Source organism: Tasmannia lanceolata, unplaced genomic scaffold (genome assembly GCF_043159265.1).
Source record: "Tasmannia lanceolata isolate RefF3 unplaced genomic scaffold, GAP_Taslan_0.1 ptg000006l, whole genome shotgun sequence".
In the NCBI taxonomy this organism is placed as follows: domain Eukaryota; kingdom Viridiplantae; phylum Streptophyta; class Magnoliopsida; order Canellales; family Winteraceae; genus Tasmannia; species Tasmannia lanceolata.
The window spans coordinates 6,157,800-6,176,367 of record NW_027518683.1 but is presented as its reverse complement, the minus strand read 5'-3'; the positions used below and the strand labels follow the sequence as shown (position 1 = coordinate 6,176,367).

General features: G+C 38.8%; 2 protein-coding genes across 2 annotated transcripts; both read left to right on the top strand.

Annotated features, from left to right (window-relative positions):
- Positions 1-313: 313 nt before the first annotated feature.
- LOC143878276 (uncharacterized) lies at positions 314-6,928 on the top strand. The gene is made up of 5 exons (XM_077380579.1): positions 314-946; positions 1,324-1,423; positions 2,619-2,718; positions 5,720-5,808; positions 6,280-6,928. Exons 1-5 carry the CDS (start codon positions 763-765, stop codon positions 6,560-6,562), a joined length of 756 nt encoding a protein of 251 aa, XP_077236694.1. The 5' UTR covers positions 314-762; the 3' UTR covers positions 6,563-6,928.
- A 1,439-nt stretch (positions 6,929-8,367) lies between these two features.
- On the top strand, positions 8,368-9,326 carry PDE334 (ATPase, F0 complex, subunit B/B', bacterial/chloroplast). The gene has a single exon (XM_077381818.1). It carries the CDS (start codon positions 8,510-8,512, stop codon positions 9,161-9,163), a length of 654 nt encoding a protein of 217 aa, XP_077237933.1. The 5' UTR covers positions 8,368-8,509; the 3' UTR covers positions 9,164-9,326.
- The last annotated feature ends 9,242 nt before the right edge of the window (positions 9,327-18,568 follow it).

Genomic DNA, 18,568 nt, shown 5'->3' with positions numbered 1-18,568 from the left:
TTCATTACCTCAATTAATACAACCAGAGATATGTACATAACTAAAAGGAAACATGGAAGAAAATGGAATACATGGACTCTACCTAACTGACTCCACAAAGAAACAGACTTCTATACTTGTCACCCACTAACACCATTTCTAATAAGAAGACTAACAATGACACATCAGCCACTTCTAATGACACATCACCCCTCCAACCTCACAAGTCTAAATGAACACATCACGGTTCTCCGGGTTGAACCATAGCCATGTCCACCCCTACTGTTCACGTTATAAGAGGCAAATCCGTACAAAACATCGTATCCGTTACACCCTTGAAATCAAAACGTAATATAAAATCTCGCGTATGTCGGATAAACAACCGCCTACGCGTTTTCCAAGCCAAACCAACGGAAAAAAGCAATTCCATTCTCACCCAAACATTGACCATAGTTCTTCCTGTTACTTCGCCCTGAAAGAAAAAAAAACAAAAACCCCCAAATTTACAAACTCCTAACCCTCTCTGCAAATCTTCTCTTTCTTCTTCTTCTTCTTCTTCTTCATCTACCCGACAAACCCAAAAGAGAAGCTAAAAAAAAGCGAAAGAAAAGAACAAAAAAGGGTTCCTTCAAAGGAAAGGAATGCGTGTTGTTTTGTCTCAGGGATATCTTTGTCCTCCTCCTCCTCATCTTCTTTCATCTATTTCTGCGCAAATTTCTTCTGGGTTTTCAAAAAAACATAGAGAGGAAAAAAGAGTAGAATTGGAATAAGTGAAGAGGGATTATGCAAAGAATAGGGTGGGACGAAAGCCATAAGTTTTTGCAGGAGAGACGTTGGGGTTTTGTTTCCCCTTTCTCTCCCATAAACAATGGCGTTCCTCATAACAATCGTCAAATTTCTTCCTATCACAAACTCCCTCAACAGCTCCTCAAGCTCTCCGTCCTCAAATTGGATGGTTCTTCCTTTGGTAACCCCACACCTTCTTCTCTTCTCTATGCTTTAGCAATTCTATTTGTAGGGACCCTGGTAGAACTCACCCTTAAAAGTTAGCTCCTAATGTAGGAACTAGGGGATCGTCCCGTCCCCTGAGGAATTTTATAGGTTACCATGAGGAATTTTATAGGTTACCATGCCCTCTGGCTCTGATACCACTTGTTGGGACCCGGGTAAAACTCACCCTTAAAAACTAGCCTTTAAGGAGAGGCTGCCCAAGTCCTTATAAGCCCTTCCACATCCATTCACTTTCCCGATGTGGGATCTTTGCTTTTGCATGGAACCCCAACACTATTTATTTTCCATTTCATTGTTTTGTTAATTTGAAGCTTGTGATTCTTATTTTTACAGACGTTCAAGTTGCGAGGACGGCTTCGGTTATGGAACTCAAGCAGGCAGTTGAGGAAGTTTTCAGCCAGTCACCCAAGGAAGGCGAAGGCAAGATTTCTTGGTATGACTATTGCTAACCGGTTTATTCTAAATTTTGCAATGATTTTAGATAGTGATTTGAAGCAATTGATTGAAATGGTTGTTGTAAGAGTAAAAAATATTGAAATTGTTGTACTAGTTTTCATGACTATAACGACAGAAAAGAAAAGAATGAAGGTCTATTTGGGAAATGATGGTCGATTGTTTTTGGGATGATGAGATTTTCTTTTGTGAATATGGAAACCCTTTTTACAATCAAAGTCATCCCCTTTCTTGTGATTCTGATGAATCGTGGACAAAAAAAAAGGATTTGGGAAATTATGGTCTATTGTTAATGGGATTTAAATAGGAAGGGTAGAGCGTTTTGGATTGAAAGGTGTCCATAAATTGCTAGATTTTCTGTCATAAATGAAAATTAAGCTCCTCTGCTTTTCTCATCAAGAAGTGGAAGATGGCCATAATAGTGACACTTCGGCTCTGTTTGGATGCTTAAGCATTCTTTAGGGAAGTAAAGTCTATGGAGGGGGGCATGAATTCGGATGCCATGTAAACCTTGGTAAAGCCATGTGCTTTTAGTTCTGTTTGGATGCAAGTTAACCAGGAGAGGGAGAAGGAGCGGGAGAGATATAGAGATGAGGAATTGAGAGAGAGAGAGAGAGAGAGAGAGAGAGAGAGAGAGAGAGAGAGAGAGAGAGAGAGCCTAGAAATCTCTCTCTCTTTTTTTGAGTTATTTCAAATGTAAATGCCAGTGATGCCACGTCCTAGAAATCTCTCTTTTTTTTTGAGTTATTTCAAATGTAAATGCCAGTGATGCCACGTCCTAGAAATCTCTCTTTTGTTTTTGAGTTATTTCAAAAGTAAATGCCAGTGATGCCACGTCGCCACACATGCAATTATTACACATGTTTCTCGTTTTGTAATCTCTAAAGATTTGGTTGTTACTTTGGCAAACAAACACCACCAAGTAATCCACAAACTGCATTTTTTTTTTTCTTAGGGATTGCTTGAGGATCCCTTGCATGTGGCATCCAAACACAGCCCCTCATATTTAATTATGATTTCCCTCCCAAAACTAGAATATGTTTATACATTGTTTTTCTGCATTAATAAAATCTCACATTTGTTAAGTGAAAAATGAAGAAACCCGTTTGCTTCATTTGGATTTTCTTGGCTTCAACTGTTGGTAATATTGAACAGTTCTGACTCGGTTCTTGTAGGTCACATGTGTGGGGCCATTTCTGCCTATGCTATGAAGGTAACAAACTGGTCAACGACAAAGCATCACTCCGGACCTTTGGAATTAAGGATGGTGATCAGGTGCATCTTTGAACATCGTCTGTGAACTTCTTATGCTTGAACATATTCGTTTTAAAGATATTATTGGCTCCAATATTTTGTTGTATATCCTTGTAGTGGTAGCTAGCAATATATATCTTGTCATCCCACTTAACATTCAAGATCCCATGAAGATACCAATGGCTTCTGAGAACAAGCACTGACATAGGATCACATGAAGATTATATTGTATGCCTATTTGTTTTCAGTACATAATGTATATTATTCAATAAGTCTGCTATTGTAAATGTGTGGTTATTTCCATGGAAATTGATCCGAGTTCTGCCCTAATGTTTTTGCAAATTAATTGATTGTCTGCATATTGTACAATCTAAAGTAGTTTAGTTGTTTCTATGGGTTGCACATAATCTTACAAGAACTCATCGATAGTTGGATTTTGCATAGGATAGTTTATTAGAAGGGCTTTATGTTATCTTCTTAAAAGACACTATTTCATGTGCACAAGGTGCCTTTTGGCTCCTTATTGAACAGTTAATATTTTTATGGTCAGCTAATTTGTTGATCAAATACAGAGGTTGGAGATAAAAATCTATTTCTTCTAGGACTTCATAAATCTAATTTGCTCATTTTTAGATTTTGTTTAAGAGATATATTAATAATTTTTTCTAAAAATGTCTGCATTACTTACTCCTACGCTAATATGGAACTTGGTGACTTGCGCAAAAATCTAAGTTGTGATGCGTGAAGAAACTTATGTACTACTTACATGACATTAAATTTTACAACGATCCTATTAGATTGCAATTACCCAATTTAAAAATTCATTTATTGCAAATTAATTTTATATAATATGTTAGTGTTTGAATGTGCTTTAATAACATTACCAAAACTAATGTTCTTTCCATGTCATCACCCCCTCTCTTTCGTCTACTTCTTAGACTGAACCTTGGACAATCTTATTGACAGCTGTCAATAAATTGAATCCATTGTTGGAGGGATTCAAAGGTTGCAAGCTGGGGCATGAGGTCATCGAGAAATCGACCATTGGCCGAGAGATTCAAAGGTTGCAAGTTTAAGCAGAGGTCAAGCTCAATATATGGTCAATCGACCCAGGATGTTTGCTAGATCTAGATTAGAGAGCTTAGGACTGACAGAGGGTGCGGACAAGGGAGGGAGGAGGAGAGCCAGTGGGTGACAATGTTGTGAGGTGTGTGTGTGTGTGTTTTTTTTTTTTGCGGGGTGGGGCAGGTAGCAAGGCTGTGGTGGTCGGGGCAGAGGGAGAAGCAAATGGGTTGGGGACGAAGAGGTCGTGAGGGTAGAGGATGGATAGCCACCAGCCTGCATTGATTTCACATGTGACTATCAAGATGGGCGGATGTTGTCTGTGAGAGAGAGGGAGAAATGGAGAGAGAATAAGTGATTATTTTAGGATAAAATGGGATAGACATTGCAGGGAAGCACCATTTCAACATACTCTATTAATAGTGATTGAAAATAGTGTATTTAATAGTAATTTAGTGAGAGATATCATGATATGTGAGTGCAAGGAAACACACCCTGACACCCTTAGTGTAATCGTATTCCAAATCTAAAAAAAAAGTTGACCTAGTCATTTTATACAAGTGTTCATTAAATAATTTTAATGTCAAGTCTTTTGGGGATGTTCGAGAAATTTAGAAGTTTATGAGTTCTACCTGCAAACTTATCTTTTACCATTGTAAAATATCAATCAGTTAAAGCACACGTGCGCGCCCACAAAAATAAATAAATTTTCTTTTAGTAAGAAATAAAGTGTAGTTCATAATATAGAATAATTTGTATCAATAGAGGAAAACGTTTTATTGCACTATATAAATACATAAAGAAACAAGAGACCAACTAGGGACGATCTGTCGCAACACCGTTTCTAAAGAAGAAAATCAGAACTTGGGTCAAATACTTCAAGCCATAATGGGAACACATTACCAATAACATGCTCTTTTCTCTCCATGCTGCGGCTTGCAACTCGTCTGCCATCTTTTTAGTCGACATTAGCATATGCTTAAAGGCAGGATTGATGTCCCTACATACTTCAACACCTGTACGATATATCGCGCTAGTCTCCACGGGCTCGGTGATAGCTTCGAAGCCCATGTGATCACATTCCTAGAATCTCCTTCCACGATTAGATTACAAAAACTCAAAACTTGAGAAGCTAGTGAGTAACACTTATCTTTGCTTCATTGAATCAACCCTATGAATTGAGCCAGAGTACAGTTTAATAACTTCCACTACACCCTGCACAGCCACTGGTGGGGTTCCCTCTCGAGCTACCATCAAAATTTAACTTGAGAGAGTCAAGCAGCAGGAGATGCTATTTAGGCCTTGTCTTTGATGATGGACTCTATCCAAACACAATTGACCCCCACTTTATCAAGATATGTCAATTGGGAGGCTTCTTCAGAGGTTCTCTGTTCTCTATTACAACCTGGCTCTGCAAAGTTGTGATTGTACTCACACAAGCACATACATACTCTATTTCTTTTCTAAATCCCTGTCAACTGTCATGACTGAATATTGATTTAAATTATAAACCTATGATGCCTTAGCCTAGTTTTCAACTTCTCAAATGAGCACTCGATGTTTGGAATGACAGGAACTTAATTCTTTCAACTCTTCAAAAGTAACATCTAATATGTTTAATATGTTAGTCAATAATACTTTCTCAGTTCTTAAGAACCACTAGTTTAGAAAGTTCTCGTTGCAGTTGTGGCATTGCATTATATTGCTGAAAAGATCAGCAGAAGCCACTCTTCTATTAATACTTGTTTGCTTCTTTGCTTGGGCCGATGATAATTTTTTAGCATTGAACTTAAAATGCTGTAAAAAAAATTAGTCTTCTTTTTTTGTTCTTTTTTTTTTGGTAGCCTGGGATCGAATCCACAATCGCATGAATCTTGTGCTGAATAGATAAATACTTATCCATGTTTATGTTGTTTCCAATGTTGACTCGTTAAAAGATTTTTCATTTTCTGTCATGCAGCTTAAATTCATTAGGCATCTTTCAATTAACCGCTATCCAATGAGGCAACACCATACAAGTAACAGTGCTGCTTACGAACAGCACAGAATGTAAGGCCTCAAAATTTATTTGTTATTGCAGCTATCAGTTCTTATAACATGGTACAGGAGTGAATGAATTCTATTAGGCCACGTTTGGATACCTCATGTTTTTGTATTTATATTTGGATTTGAGTTTTGGATACAAAATTCATTAGCCATCTTCATGCTCATGTTGTACGAGAGAGAGGGAGGGAGGAAGGGAAGTCTTGCTGCTGCTGCAGCAAGGTTGAGGAGCAGCGAGGGTGAAGGTACTTGCCACAAATATGGATTTCCAAATAATGTCTTGCAGAACAGATTTGAAAATCAGATCTTTTTTCACTGTTGTAGCTGATTTGGAAATTTAAGGATTTGATCCAGATCCAAATCTCAACTGCCAAATGTGAGAAATCCAAGTCTCAATCTTGTGGGTATCCAAACGTGGCCTTATATTTATTTGAGAGTGGACTTTGAAAACTTTGGAACTAATTTCATTACCTGAAGGTCATTGACAGGGTCAGATTTCCATGAAGAAAACGGCAAGGATAGTGAAGATGATGATGAAGATGATAATGATCAAGAGGATGGATACTTTTATGACGCTAATGATGAGGAGAAAGATTCTCTCGGACAATCTGAGTTCAGGTTGGCTCATTACTTGCGAGGGTGGCTCTCATATTCAAGATTGTGGTGCGCGAGGGGAAGAATGCAAGTAGAGGACAGAGCCCGTCCTTCGAGGTTTGGTGGAAACTGTAGAAGAGTTGGATCAAAGTTGATACAGGATTAAACATATAGATGCCACAACAAAGGAGGGAAGTAGACATCAAGAAGTCCTGAATCCACACATCTACAGTTGGGTAAGCAAAAGGGTGCACCACAGGTGCCCACACTCCGCTGGTCTGCAAATGGTTATGTTCTTTGTAAATGTTTTGACACACTTTCAGGTTAAAGTGTCTTCGAGGGGGCGATGGATCCTCGACGACTATGTGGTTGGATTTGGGGTGAATGATTTGTGGCCTATTGGTCTGTTTGGGTGAATGATTTATTGTCTATCCATTTGTTGGATGGTTTAATTTTTGTTTTGATACGACCTTAACCCTGAACTTATTGGAATTAAAGGAAAAACAGAACAGAAACTTGGCAATGCTGCTGACATTCCAGGAGCTGCACTTATAATTGTCTGCTCCAGTAAATCATTCAGATCTCGATGGAAGAGAGAGAGAGAAAATCTGTATAATCTGGGGTAGATGGGTGTAATTCTCAAAGATGCATGCTAATTTGACATAGTTGAGTCGTTCTTCATTTGCATAGTTTAGGATATCTTGGAAATGGACAATTTATGGGATTGGTCTATTGAGATTCAATTGAAAACATCGAAATAATATATCCGATGTTTGTGAAATCAAGTCCGTTTGATCTTGTAAAATGAGCTGAGGTGACTCCCATGGTCTTGGTCCCATCCCAAACGGACGTTCCATATGTTTGGTTGCACAAAAGCTAGGGTGGCTTTTGGGGGGGGGGGGGGGGGGGGGGGTGTGTTTAGCTTGGCATTTGTTTGCCATGTCAGCAAAACTCCTTGCTTGGTTGCCAATATAGCATTTGTTTCGTCTCCTTAGGAAAACCAAGCAAAAAACTAAATAAAGGCGGTTTTTTTGCTTAGTTTTTATTGGGAATGATGCTTTCTCTCTCTCTATTAATGGTAACGACACTCTCTACTACTACTCTACAAGGGTTGACAATCAAATACCACTTACCATTATTCTACGAGGCAAGTTCTAGGTAACTCCAATGCTTGTCTCCTCCCCCCTGTTGACTACTTACACTATAACTCTACTACTCTACGAGGTAAATACCTGCAACCAAAGTCAAGATCAATGAGACTTAATGAATTAGTGGGCTAGAGTCCATAAGGTGTTCTGATCAAGGTGTTCTTAACGACATTAGTAAGTGTAAAAGAATCTCTTTTTAGCATTTTCCTTATTATTATTATTATTATTAGGGAAATGATAAATGCACCCCTTTTCATCACATGGGACACCCAACTGCAGTGTATGTGGCAATCAAATCCGTTGAATCCTTCTGACGTGAAGTACATCAACCCCTTTGCAGCCATTGATATACTGGTGCTGCTGGGTGTCCCAAGTGATGAAAAGGGGTGCATTTATCATTTCCCTTATTATATCTAACCAAATAGATGATTATTAAATCCAGTTCAAAAAAAGAAAAAGATGATTATTAACTCCCAATTCCTAACCACACGATTAAGAAAGGGGCTACTGCTTATCATGGCTGTTAATTTTTCAGGCTTAGATCAAGCAGATGTCCGGTTGAGATAGAAACTATGTGTGATACTCTAACAGATTAACGGTCTCGATCACTCCATTAGCATGCCACGTTTGATAACAAATTTTAATTGCGTACATCATCCAATCAAGTGGAGCCCATTGGTAGAGTTTGTCTGTATTTTGGGCCGTCCATTTGCATGATAGACGAAGCAAACAAGGAGGGCAGGCATCTGTTCTGAGTCAGACGAGTCTGACGCTATCATTGGTCTCATTTTATTTAGCGTCTGAAATAGGAGTGAGACGAAAAGAAGAGGAAATGTGTGGCATAGGATAGAATGAGAAAGATAGCATAGAAGAGGATTTCCTTTTTCTGAGGAAGATTTTCTTTCCTCTTCCTTTCAATCAGAAAACAAAAAGCAGAGGAGAAGAGCAGGGAAAGTAGAGTAAAGATGGCTAACGTTCTCATGGCCTCCTCCAAAATCTTGCCCACATCTGCCAAAATTACACCCACCAAACCCCCAAAGCAGACCCCCTCAATTTCAATCCCCGCACCCCCCAAATCAAAACCAAACCAGTTCCAAACCCTCATCCTCTCATCCCTAAAATCAACGGCCGCGATCGCCGCTGCAGTAGCAGCAACAACAGCAGCCCCGGCAATGGCGGCGGAGATGGAAAAAGCAGCTCTGTTCGACTTCAACCTAACGCTACCAGCAATCGTGGGGGAATTTCTTTTTCTAATGGTGGCTCTAGACAAGATCTACTACACGCCCTTGGGGAAATTCATGGATGAGAGAGATGCGGCTATAAGAGAGAAGCTGAGCAGTGTGAAGGACACATCGGTGGAGGTGAAACAGCTGGAGGAGCAGGGAGCGGCGGTGATGAAGGCGGCGAGGGCGGAGATATCGGCGGCGTTGAACAAGATGAAGAAGGAGACATCGGAGGAGCTGGATGCGAAGCTGGCTCAAGGGAGGAAGAAGGTGGAGAAGGAATTGGAAGAGGCGTTGCGGAATTTGGAGAAACAGAAGGCTGAGACTATTAAAGCTCTTGATTCTCAGATTGCTGGACTTAGTGAGGAGATTGTCAAGAAGGTCCTACCCATCTAATCTAATCTAATTAATTAATCTCTATGTCTTTCTCTCTCTCTTCTTCTTCTTCTTCTTCTTCTTAATGTAAGTTTCGTAAATTGGGTGTTTTATGTATGAACGTGCACAGTAAGATTCTCGATTTTTACACTCTAAAATTCAAGTCATGAGTTGGATTGCTCTTTGCCTCTCTTTTTTTTGCCAAATACTGGTCTTCCTAACCTTTCTTCTCGCTGTACCGACAGTAGCCAAAGAATTGGGGATGTGTGGTACAAATTGAGAGGATGTAAAACAGTGGGAGTAGCCAATGAATAGGGGGTGTGTCGTACAAATTAAGGGGGTGCAAATATAACCTCACCATCATAAGACCCACTTACTTGATTTAAGTCCTCTTGTACACTATTTTACATCCTTACCTACTTTTAGCTTTCTAATGGCCAATAGCATTACCCTTGGGCCCACATGTGCCTGCCACATTTCATGATCGGGTGTATTCTTACCTTGATCGGATGATCCTAGATTCTTATCTGTCCTCATTTTAAGGTTCCACGGAGAAAAGCTGAAGAGGTCCTTTTTGTATGCCTTTAATTATGTTACTTATCTTATGGATGGAAAGGATCATGTGGGTCCCCTAATGATGGTCGACCAGGTCCCAATTCAACACATCTGTCTATTAGAATGTGGAGGGAGGGAGAGACCTGAGATGAGAGGGATTGAAGGAGGAGAGGATGAGAAAAGGCCTAAAAACAACGGAAAATACTTCACTCAGGCCATGCTTCTGGCAGCCATGAAATTTTTTCCCATGGAATGTTACTTTATCCGGTGGAAGAAGACCGGAGGAGGATGAGAGAGAGAAAAATGAGAGGGCATGAGTGAATAGAGGGTGAGAAGTGGGAGAAAAACCGAGAAAAGAAAAACTCTACTCAAAATAGAGTTTTATTTTTCCTATTTTTCAGCCACTTTAACACCAACTCCTCACTCTTGCCCTCCAAATTCTCGCATAGTATCTCACGAGCGATGCTAAAATCAGAGTTTAAAAACACAGATGCGAGTCAAAATGTGGCAAAGAAAATACCTTGTCGTCTCAGAATGGACGCGGCCAAGAATGCGGTTGATGCAGTTGAGTAATCGGTTGATGCGGTCATAACACGCGAGAGTTAAAAGAAGTATTTTTTAACTCTATATTGCAAAACACGGAACACAGCCAAGGCAGAAGGGAGTCGATTCGGGAGAGTCCACAATGACGCAGGGGAGTTTTAAAACTATGGCTAAAATAATTCACATCCTCAACTCCCATGGTTAGCAAAACACTTGAGATATGTGCTGAACTTTTGCCCGAAAATGAATTGGATTAGACTAGTGTAAGAAGTGGGTGCAAGATCATCATTGGATATCTTTTCTTATTTTTGAAAGGCTAAGAGCAAAGATATATCAATAAGAGAGGAAAAGCCCACGACTGAGATGGACAGGGCTGCAACAAAGGAATATACAGAAAAATACAAAAGATACTAATTTCAAGGTGGAAGAAAATCAAAACTATCTCAGCACTCCCAACTCCATCACTGTCCAATCTATCAGCCTCTGCATTGTCTGATCTTTTGACGTGTTGAAAACTTACATCAAAGCCTGTTGTTCATTCGTGAATATCATCTTTCATCTCTGCAAGTCTCCATAAATGAGTGTGGCTTCCATTCAACCACCTGATCACATTAAGAAAATCACCCTCCACAATCAATTAAACAGCTAAAAATACCTTCATCGGTGGATATATTGGAACAATATGTGCAAGAAGAAAGAACGGGGTTGGGGTATCCATCCCCTCAACGTTGTTAGCTAAGCTTTTAAACTCAAATCTCTCCTCCGCATTCATGAAAAAAAATCTCCAAGGGATAGTTGTATGATCTCTAATATCCAAAGAATCAACATATCACTTACCTTGAATTGAGAAGTAGTAGGTCAGAAGGCTGAAAGACACTATAAATGTCAGATAACAATGGCTACAAAACTATAGATGGATTGTTGGAAAAGGAAGTATTTCTTTTTTATGTGATAAATAGTATGGTAGGAGATCCTTAATTGAGGAGTCCATAAACACTCGTGATATTGATAAAGACCTTTGACTTATTGAAATACTAGATGAAGATGGGCATTGGAAATGGGATAAAATCTCGACTATTTGAGTCAAATGTTAAAGAGGGCTGCTAGCAAAACAGGATTTTGTTTGGAAACTAAAGACGAAACCTTATGTTGTGACACATGCACAAGAAGACAAGCGAGTGGGCTCGAATCCCCACGAAATGCAAAAACATCATGGAAATGACCGAATCGTTGCCTCGTTGGTCAGTCTCACTTTCGTCTTTACTTTCCAAACAAAATCCCATTTTGGAATTGTTCTCTAAACTTAAAAGACATCATCTGCAGCTCTAAAATTCAAATAAGCAATAATGATAACCTAATTTGTTGCCTTGACAATGGGAAGTTCTCTATTAAATCTGTTTGGACTTCTTAAGGAACAACCACCTTACTCACAGCTGGTTTAAAATTTTATGGAATAATATTCCGACAAAGATTACCATCTTTATATATATGGAAACTTATTGATGAAGTTGTACCTGTTGCTGACCGCATCAGGTGCCTCCAAATGTAATTGTTATGAGAGAAGTAATTATGAAAACATGAAACTCTTATTTATAGAAAGTGATCTGGCTAGAGATCTATGGAATTTCTTTTCTAGCACTTTTAATGATATTTTGATCTCTAGTCAATCTATTAAAAACGGAATGCAATCATGATATGAAAAAGCTAATAGAGGCAATTCAACATTTGATAACATTGTTAAAATTACCTCATCCATCTTTTGGGAAATTTAATTACCTTGAAAGATGTAAAAGAATTATGGAAAACCAAATGACCTAAACTAATAAGATAAAAATAAAATCATGATTTGGGTTAGGGAACTAAGTGATAATGCTAAAACTACCTCTAATTGTAACTTCATGGAAAGATTATCTTTGGAGCAAATCAACAATAAAATTAGGGAAATGATATCTGCGCCAAAGTGTTTTGATAAACATGCGCTCCACTTGTCTGTCGTGTAGTATTTAAAGGGCTTTAAGAGCTTTTTGAGAATCATAATATCCTCTGACATCCCTTTAAGTACTACATGACAGACAAGTGGAGTGCATGTTTATCAAAACACTTTGGCGCAGATATCATTTCCCTAAAATTAGGGACCCCGTCCCAGGAAATTCTTCTTTGGTTTACTAGAGAAGACCCGCTGGCAACGTTTTGAAGCTAAATGTTGATGGTGTGGCTAGAGGTAACCCTAGTTATGCTAGAAGAGGACGTGCCATGAGAGATGATAAGAGCAATGTAAGATTTGTTTTTTCTCACTTCTATGGTAAGAAAACTAATATGATGGTTCGCTATAGTGCGATGCTTGGTATGAAAATAATACAAATTGAATCTGACAGCCTAGTCCTTGTAAATATCATTAAAGGTAAAAACATATCCCAATTCCGTATTAATTATATATTAAAAGAAGGGATTTGCTAGGGACCATCATATATAAGGCATTTCACAGAGCGTCTACTGCATGAGAGAGCAGCCACATCGGCTCAGATTTTGTCTTACTCATTTAATTCATCAGAGGTGCCTGCTCTCCCATGCAACAGACGCTCCTCAAAATGCCTTATGTGTTGGTCCCTAGCAAATCCCTTAAAAGAAATAAGGAACATGTTATTTGTTCTGGATTTTGCTTTTACTCACTTTTGCAGTGAAGGCATTCTTGCTGCGGATAGCTAGGCAAATGATGCCTTCAACACAAGCATAAATTCAGTCATTTGGGATTAGGCCAGTTACCAATGAACTCCAGAGGGCATGAGTGAAGAGAGGGTGAGAAGTGGCAGAAAAATACGGAAAAGAAATACTCTACTCAAAATAGAGTTTTATTTTTCCTATTTTTCAGCCACTTAGCAACAACTCCTCCCAACAACCCTCTCAATTATCTGCCTATCCTACTCTTTCTATCCCACATGGGTCTTCCACTATATGCGCCCGCCTGGCCCCTCCGGCTGGGTGAGGACTACTAGTGCCACTAATAGTTGTTCTAGTAATGGTTGTAGAGAGAGGGAGAACATAATTAATGATGTTGAACTTTCTGAGGACTACTAGTGCCACTAATAGTTGTTCTAGTAATTGTTGTAAAGAGAGGAAAAGGATAGTAGCCATTGTATTAATTGTCGTAAAGAGAGAGGAAAAGGATAGTAGCCATTGGAGAGAGAGAGAGAGAGAGAGAGAGAGAGAGAGAGAGAGAGAGCTACGTGGTACAAAGAAGCTACACGGTATAAAGTTTTAATTCCTTCATGACGCACAGCAACTCGAGTTTATAGATAGAGGTGTCTCCATTGTCTCCACAAGCAGACAAAAGCTTAACCAAATTGCCTTACATGATTGAAACATAGCCATTTCAAAGTTATTATTATTGAGCCCCATGCCAGAGAGAGATGCTTTTGGTATGCGAGAGAATCCTTTTCTCACACCTAGAGAACCCTCTCTCCCCCACTCTCCTGGCTAATTCATTCATGTCTAATGCCTTTTACTTAGAAAAAGCAAGGTCTTTCCCCTTTTGAAATACTTTGTTAATTTATTTAACATGCTCTAGAAAAACCCAAAAAGATCGACCGAGAAAAAGCTCACGAAGTAAACTATTCCTTGGGTTTGATAAATAAAGATGAATTCTTTTTTTTTAGAATGAAAAAGGAAATTGAAATTTTTTGAATAAGTGCCCACAAGGAAAGAGATATGGTGAGAGTAAAACATGGGTGTCTCTTTGTCTACCCCGTCAAAGAAGAGAACGTTTGACCTGCAAAAGTTTAAAATGGTGCCTGTTTATAGGTAAATGGAGCTGATATGTCCACCACCTTCTACCCCCTCTAATTAAACTCTTTCATTGGTTTGTACAGCTCATCGGGAATGTAACATTACCCATAGGGGCTCCCAAAGGTAAGAAGACATGAGGCTTCCCTGTCAATATAAATGCCACATATCTTAGGCTCTCAAATGTATAATGTGAAAATGTTAGTACCTACGTGTTGAAGAATAAATGATTAAATTTAAATTTAAATAACACCAACTCTAACAGCTTAAGCTGAGTAATTGGTTGTTTCACATGGTATCAGAGCTATAGCATCATGCCAGGTGTTGAGTTCGAAACCCAACAACTCCTTGACATTAAAATTCCACGTGTATGGCTAACCCAAAAAAGAAATGATTAAATAACAGCAACTTTAAAAGCTTAAGGTATTGGAGTAATTGGTTGTTTCACACTAACCAACAATTCCTTGATATTAAAAATCCACGTGTACTGCCAACCCAAAGAAGAGAGGGGCTACGAGTGAGGGGGGTGTTGAAGTATAAATGATTAAATAACACCAACTCTAACTGCTTAAGCCACATGATTGTTGGAACACATTAAGCGAATCCTTTAAACCACTTAAGATCGTAACATTTAACAACGCTCCACCGCCTATGTCCCTAGGTGACCACTATGTGATGGATTTCACTCTAACTAATCTAGTTTGCCCTTTTCATAAGTTATCCATTCCTTTCGGTAATCCATTATGTGATGGTTTTCACTCTGGTTGGTCCATGTAGTCCTTTTCACATGTCCCTTCCGTGACTTAGACCAAATGTTAGATAATATGCCGAAAGCCAAAGAACTGATGGAACATGTTATGCTAGGCCCTTAAACCACTTAATTAAGATCGTAATGCATGGCCCATCCATAACATTGCCTTGGTGATAAATAGTTTATATATTTCATATTTGAACAAGAGAGACCCCACTTGCACTTTCATCCTGCTCATGTTTTGCAAAAGAAACGCATGGTCATCAATCAATTAACAACTCCAAATGTGTATGTACATAAAGTCTAATGTATAAGGAAATTCTGAATATGTATGCACGCGCACTCATAGACCCACCTTGATTTTGGAAGGAATTTTCTAGTGGGTCCCAATGTTCCCTCAAAGCCTAATCATGTAATCCAATTTGAGACGATTAAAGATTAATCTGGATCTAAATTTGAACCAAAACACTTAGTGCTTAGGCTCCACTGTGTGTATGTGTTTGAGAGAGAGAGAGAGAGAGAGAGAGAGAGAGAGAGAGAGAGAGAGAGACCTTGGATCTGATGAGGTAAGAAATCAAGGGAAATGGAAGGGAAAAAATGGTGAAGGCGTGGGGGAATCTCTTTGGGCAATGGCACGCCAACTGAACCGCTCAAATCATAAGGCTGGGAAGCCTTTATTTTTCTGGTACAAAAAAACTTTAAAAGGGGCACCCTCCCTAAGTCCCTCCCTCTCCCCTAAAAGCAAAATGTTTGGCAACCTTGAAAAAAAAATTCCTTGGAAAACTATTTTTCCCTAAAATATATTTCAGCATAGATAAACCATTCTACAATAATTCTTCCCTTAAAAAAAGCACTAAACAAACCTTGGAATAGTCGTTTTCCATTGAAAATGATTTCCATGAAAACAAATTCATAAACTTAAGAAAGACGATAGAGGCAGGAACCCAAGAACTTTGTCCCCTTGTAGCAGTCCAAAGCAGGGCTGTTTTAGTGCCGTTGTCTCCGCTTTGGGTTGGAGATTGCTTGCTTGAAGAGGGCTTTGTACGTACCTTCCCAAACTCCTTTCTAGACAAATCCCTTTGCTGACATTCTGCGATACTGTTCCCAAGATTCCATCCCTTTCTCAACTCACTTTCATCCATTCAATTTTATTTAGCCCATTAATTTTCTTACTATGGTATTATGGCCATAGTAATGATGTTATATTGGAGGGAGAGAAGGAAGGTACGATCAAAAGGGGTCGTTTGATTTATTTTGTGTGGGGGGAATATTGCAGGTGCATGCGCAAAAGAAAGCTAGGTGGTTTTGATTTTTATGAGTAGAACCTAAGCATGACACACACAAACACACGCTAAAGTAAGTTGCTCCCTTCCCCATCATTCCACTCACCTTCTCCACCTTACCATCCCGAGGCAAAACTCCCCCTTATACATTCTCACCTCTCCTTCAACCTCCCAAGCCTCACTCAATTCTTCTAACTTCACTTCTTTCTCTCTCACCCTCCTTCATTGCCTCTTCTATTTTGTTACTATCACCATCTTTCTTTCTTCTGTTGTCTTTAATTATTTATTATCTTCATACATGCCCATCATTCATCCATATATAACTCATGTCAACATCTATCATCAACAAAAGAGGCCAAACCCATGCTACAACATGAATGAATTGTACCATCAAGACCCATTCGTCCTCACCTTCCTTCATTCCCCTCTTCTCATATTCTCCTTCAACTGCCATTTTTTCACTTGTGCTCATTGTTCATCCTCATCCATGCCCATCATTCATCTATGACTCATCTCATCATCATCTCATCATCTGCCATCAAAACCCATATGAAGAAATCATCACCAAATAAACCAAAACCCTTGTCCAACATGAATGAATTGCACCATCATGGCCCATGCAACCCTGATGCTAATTGTATAGCTAATGAGTCTTTTCTGTTTGCCCTATTTCAGTTAAGTGACTGGATTGTCTAGGGAACTCAAGCCTTAGTCTTATGTTTGCCCATGACTAGATAATCAATTAGGGAACTCACCCTTAGTCTCTTTTTACAATCCATAGTTTCTTACAGAGCTACAGGCCTAGTCTAGCGACTAGCCATGGTTGTGCCAATAGTCCAAGGAACTCAACCCTTAAGTCTCTTATTACAAACAAAAACCTGTTATAGAGTGGCAGGCAAACTGAGGAATCACATGATAAGTGAGGACGCCTCCTCTCTCTTTCTCTTGAATCTAGTAATCATAAATCCAAATCCCATTTCGCCACTAACATTTCCACCACCGGCCTCCACCTCACATTTGGTGTTAAGTGTGTATATTTATGTATGCATGAATCTTAATGATAATTTCCCTGGTGATGGTCGTCTTGTATAATTATTTTCTACGTTTTCTTTTTTTCAGCAACGTTAGGTGTACACTAACATTGCTTATAGTCTCTTTTTGTTTCTCTATGTGAACGAGCTCATTAGATGAGAAGAGAAGAAAGCGATGTTGGTGAGGTTCAATCTGAAGACGTCTTTACACTCAATCGTAAAACCGATCTCAGATTGAGCCGCGCCAATATCACTTTCTCTATGGCACTCTTCTCCTTATGAACTTGTCAAGACATCTCTTTGTTTTCTCTTGCATGGTTCTTACAAGGTACTGACAAATCTCTTGCTTTGTTTTTATACCTATATTTTATATAAATGCAACGAACGTCCATAACTTGGTTTCCTTTTATACATCAACTTGCTTCTTATTATTAATTAAGTATTGCATATGTATGCATAACTAAATCTAGCTTCTTCATTTTTGTTTTCGCATCTTACTTTATTGTTTACTTGGAATACATGTTATTTTGCAGGTTAGAGTCTGCCCACCTCCATTTCATATGAGACAGGTTTGTTGCTGCAAAGGAGTGTAATATAAGGGGGACACATTTCTAAGTAAAAGGAGTACACCCAATTATCATCTTTCATCTTGGTTTTCTTGAAAGATTTAGATGATGGGATCTAAGTGGTAAAACTAATCTGGTTCTTTTGTACATTAACTTATTTGGAAAATGAACTCAATATAGCAGTCTTGTACCTCCCACGATTATTCTAGCTTTCAAATAGAATTGTTAAAAGTGTCTGCTCGATCAAGTTGAACTGCTGGGAAGTTCAGGGCTTAGGGTTCAAGGTTTGGGGTAGGTTTTACTTCTATTTGTTCTTTTCTTCCTTCCCTTCTAAGCAAGAAAAAGAGAAGATAATGAGAGAAGAATATAAAGATTACATTGGCTTTATTTGTCGGTTATTGATTCTTAGACATCATTAGTGTTCTTCAGCATGTCTTTGTCCACTATAATGATATTTCTGGTGGAAGAAAGGAACTTTCAGCAAAAAATATGACATTATCCACATCATTCTCACTTGGGCCAACAGGGGGTCACATTTCTCATGGAGGAACACCTGAATCCTTTGCTGAAGTTGTTGACATCTTATTAGGGTATATGACCCCACATTAAAGTTGGTTTCTGTTGTCTTTGCTCCATTAGTTAGCAATTTTTTTCAAAAAGAAAAAAAATGGTGCATGTTCAAGTTAATGACTTAGATATTTAGTAGATGGCTTCAATGTTTCTTTGAAGATGGAGGTGCTCATCCTTTATGGGGATATGTTTTTTATGAACCAGTTGTTATTTTTCCGAAATGAAGGCAAGCATTTATTGATGAAGAAGGCCATCTTAGTTCTTTCTATTGGGTCCTTATTTTCTTTCTAAGCTACACTACATGGGTTGCTCAATAAATTATCTGGATGACCCTCTTTTTGCTTCTT

Excerpts from the sequence above, each read along its gene's own strand:
- LOC143878276 (XM_077380579.1), top strand. The coding sequence starts at position 763 with ATGCAAAGAATAGGGTGGGACGAAAGCCATAAGTTTTTGCAGGAGAGA. Across the intron at positions 947-1,323 it reads ATTGGATGGTTCTTCCTTTG|ACGTTCAAGTTGCGAGGACG; the intron begins GTAACCCCACAC and ends TTATTTTTACAG. Across the intron at positions 1,424-2,618 it reads GGCGAAGGCAAGATTTCTTG|GTCACATGTGTGGGGCCATT; the intron begins GTATGACTATTG and ends CGGTTCTTGTAG.
- PDE334 (XM_077381818.1), top strand. The coding sequence starts at position 8,510 with ATGGCTAACGTTCTCATGGCCTCCTCCAAAATCTTGCCCACATCTGCC.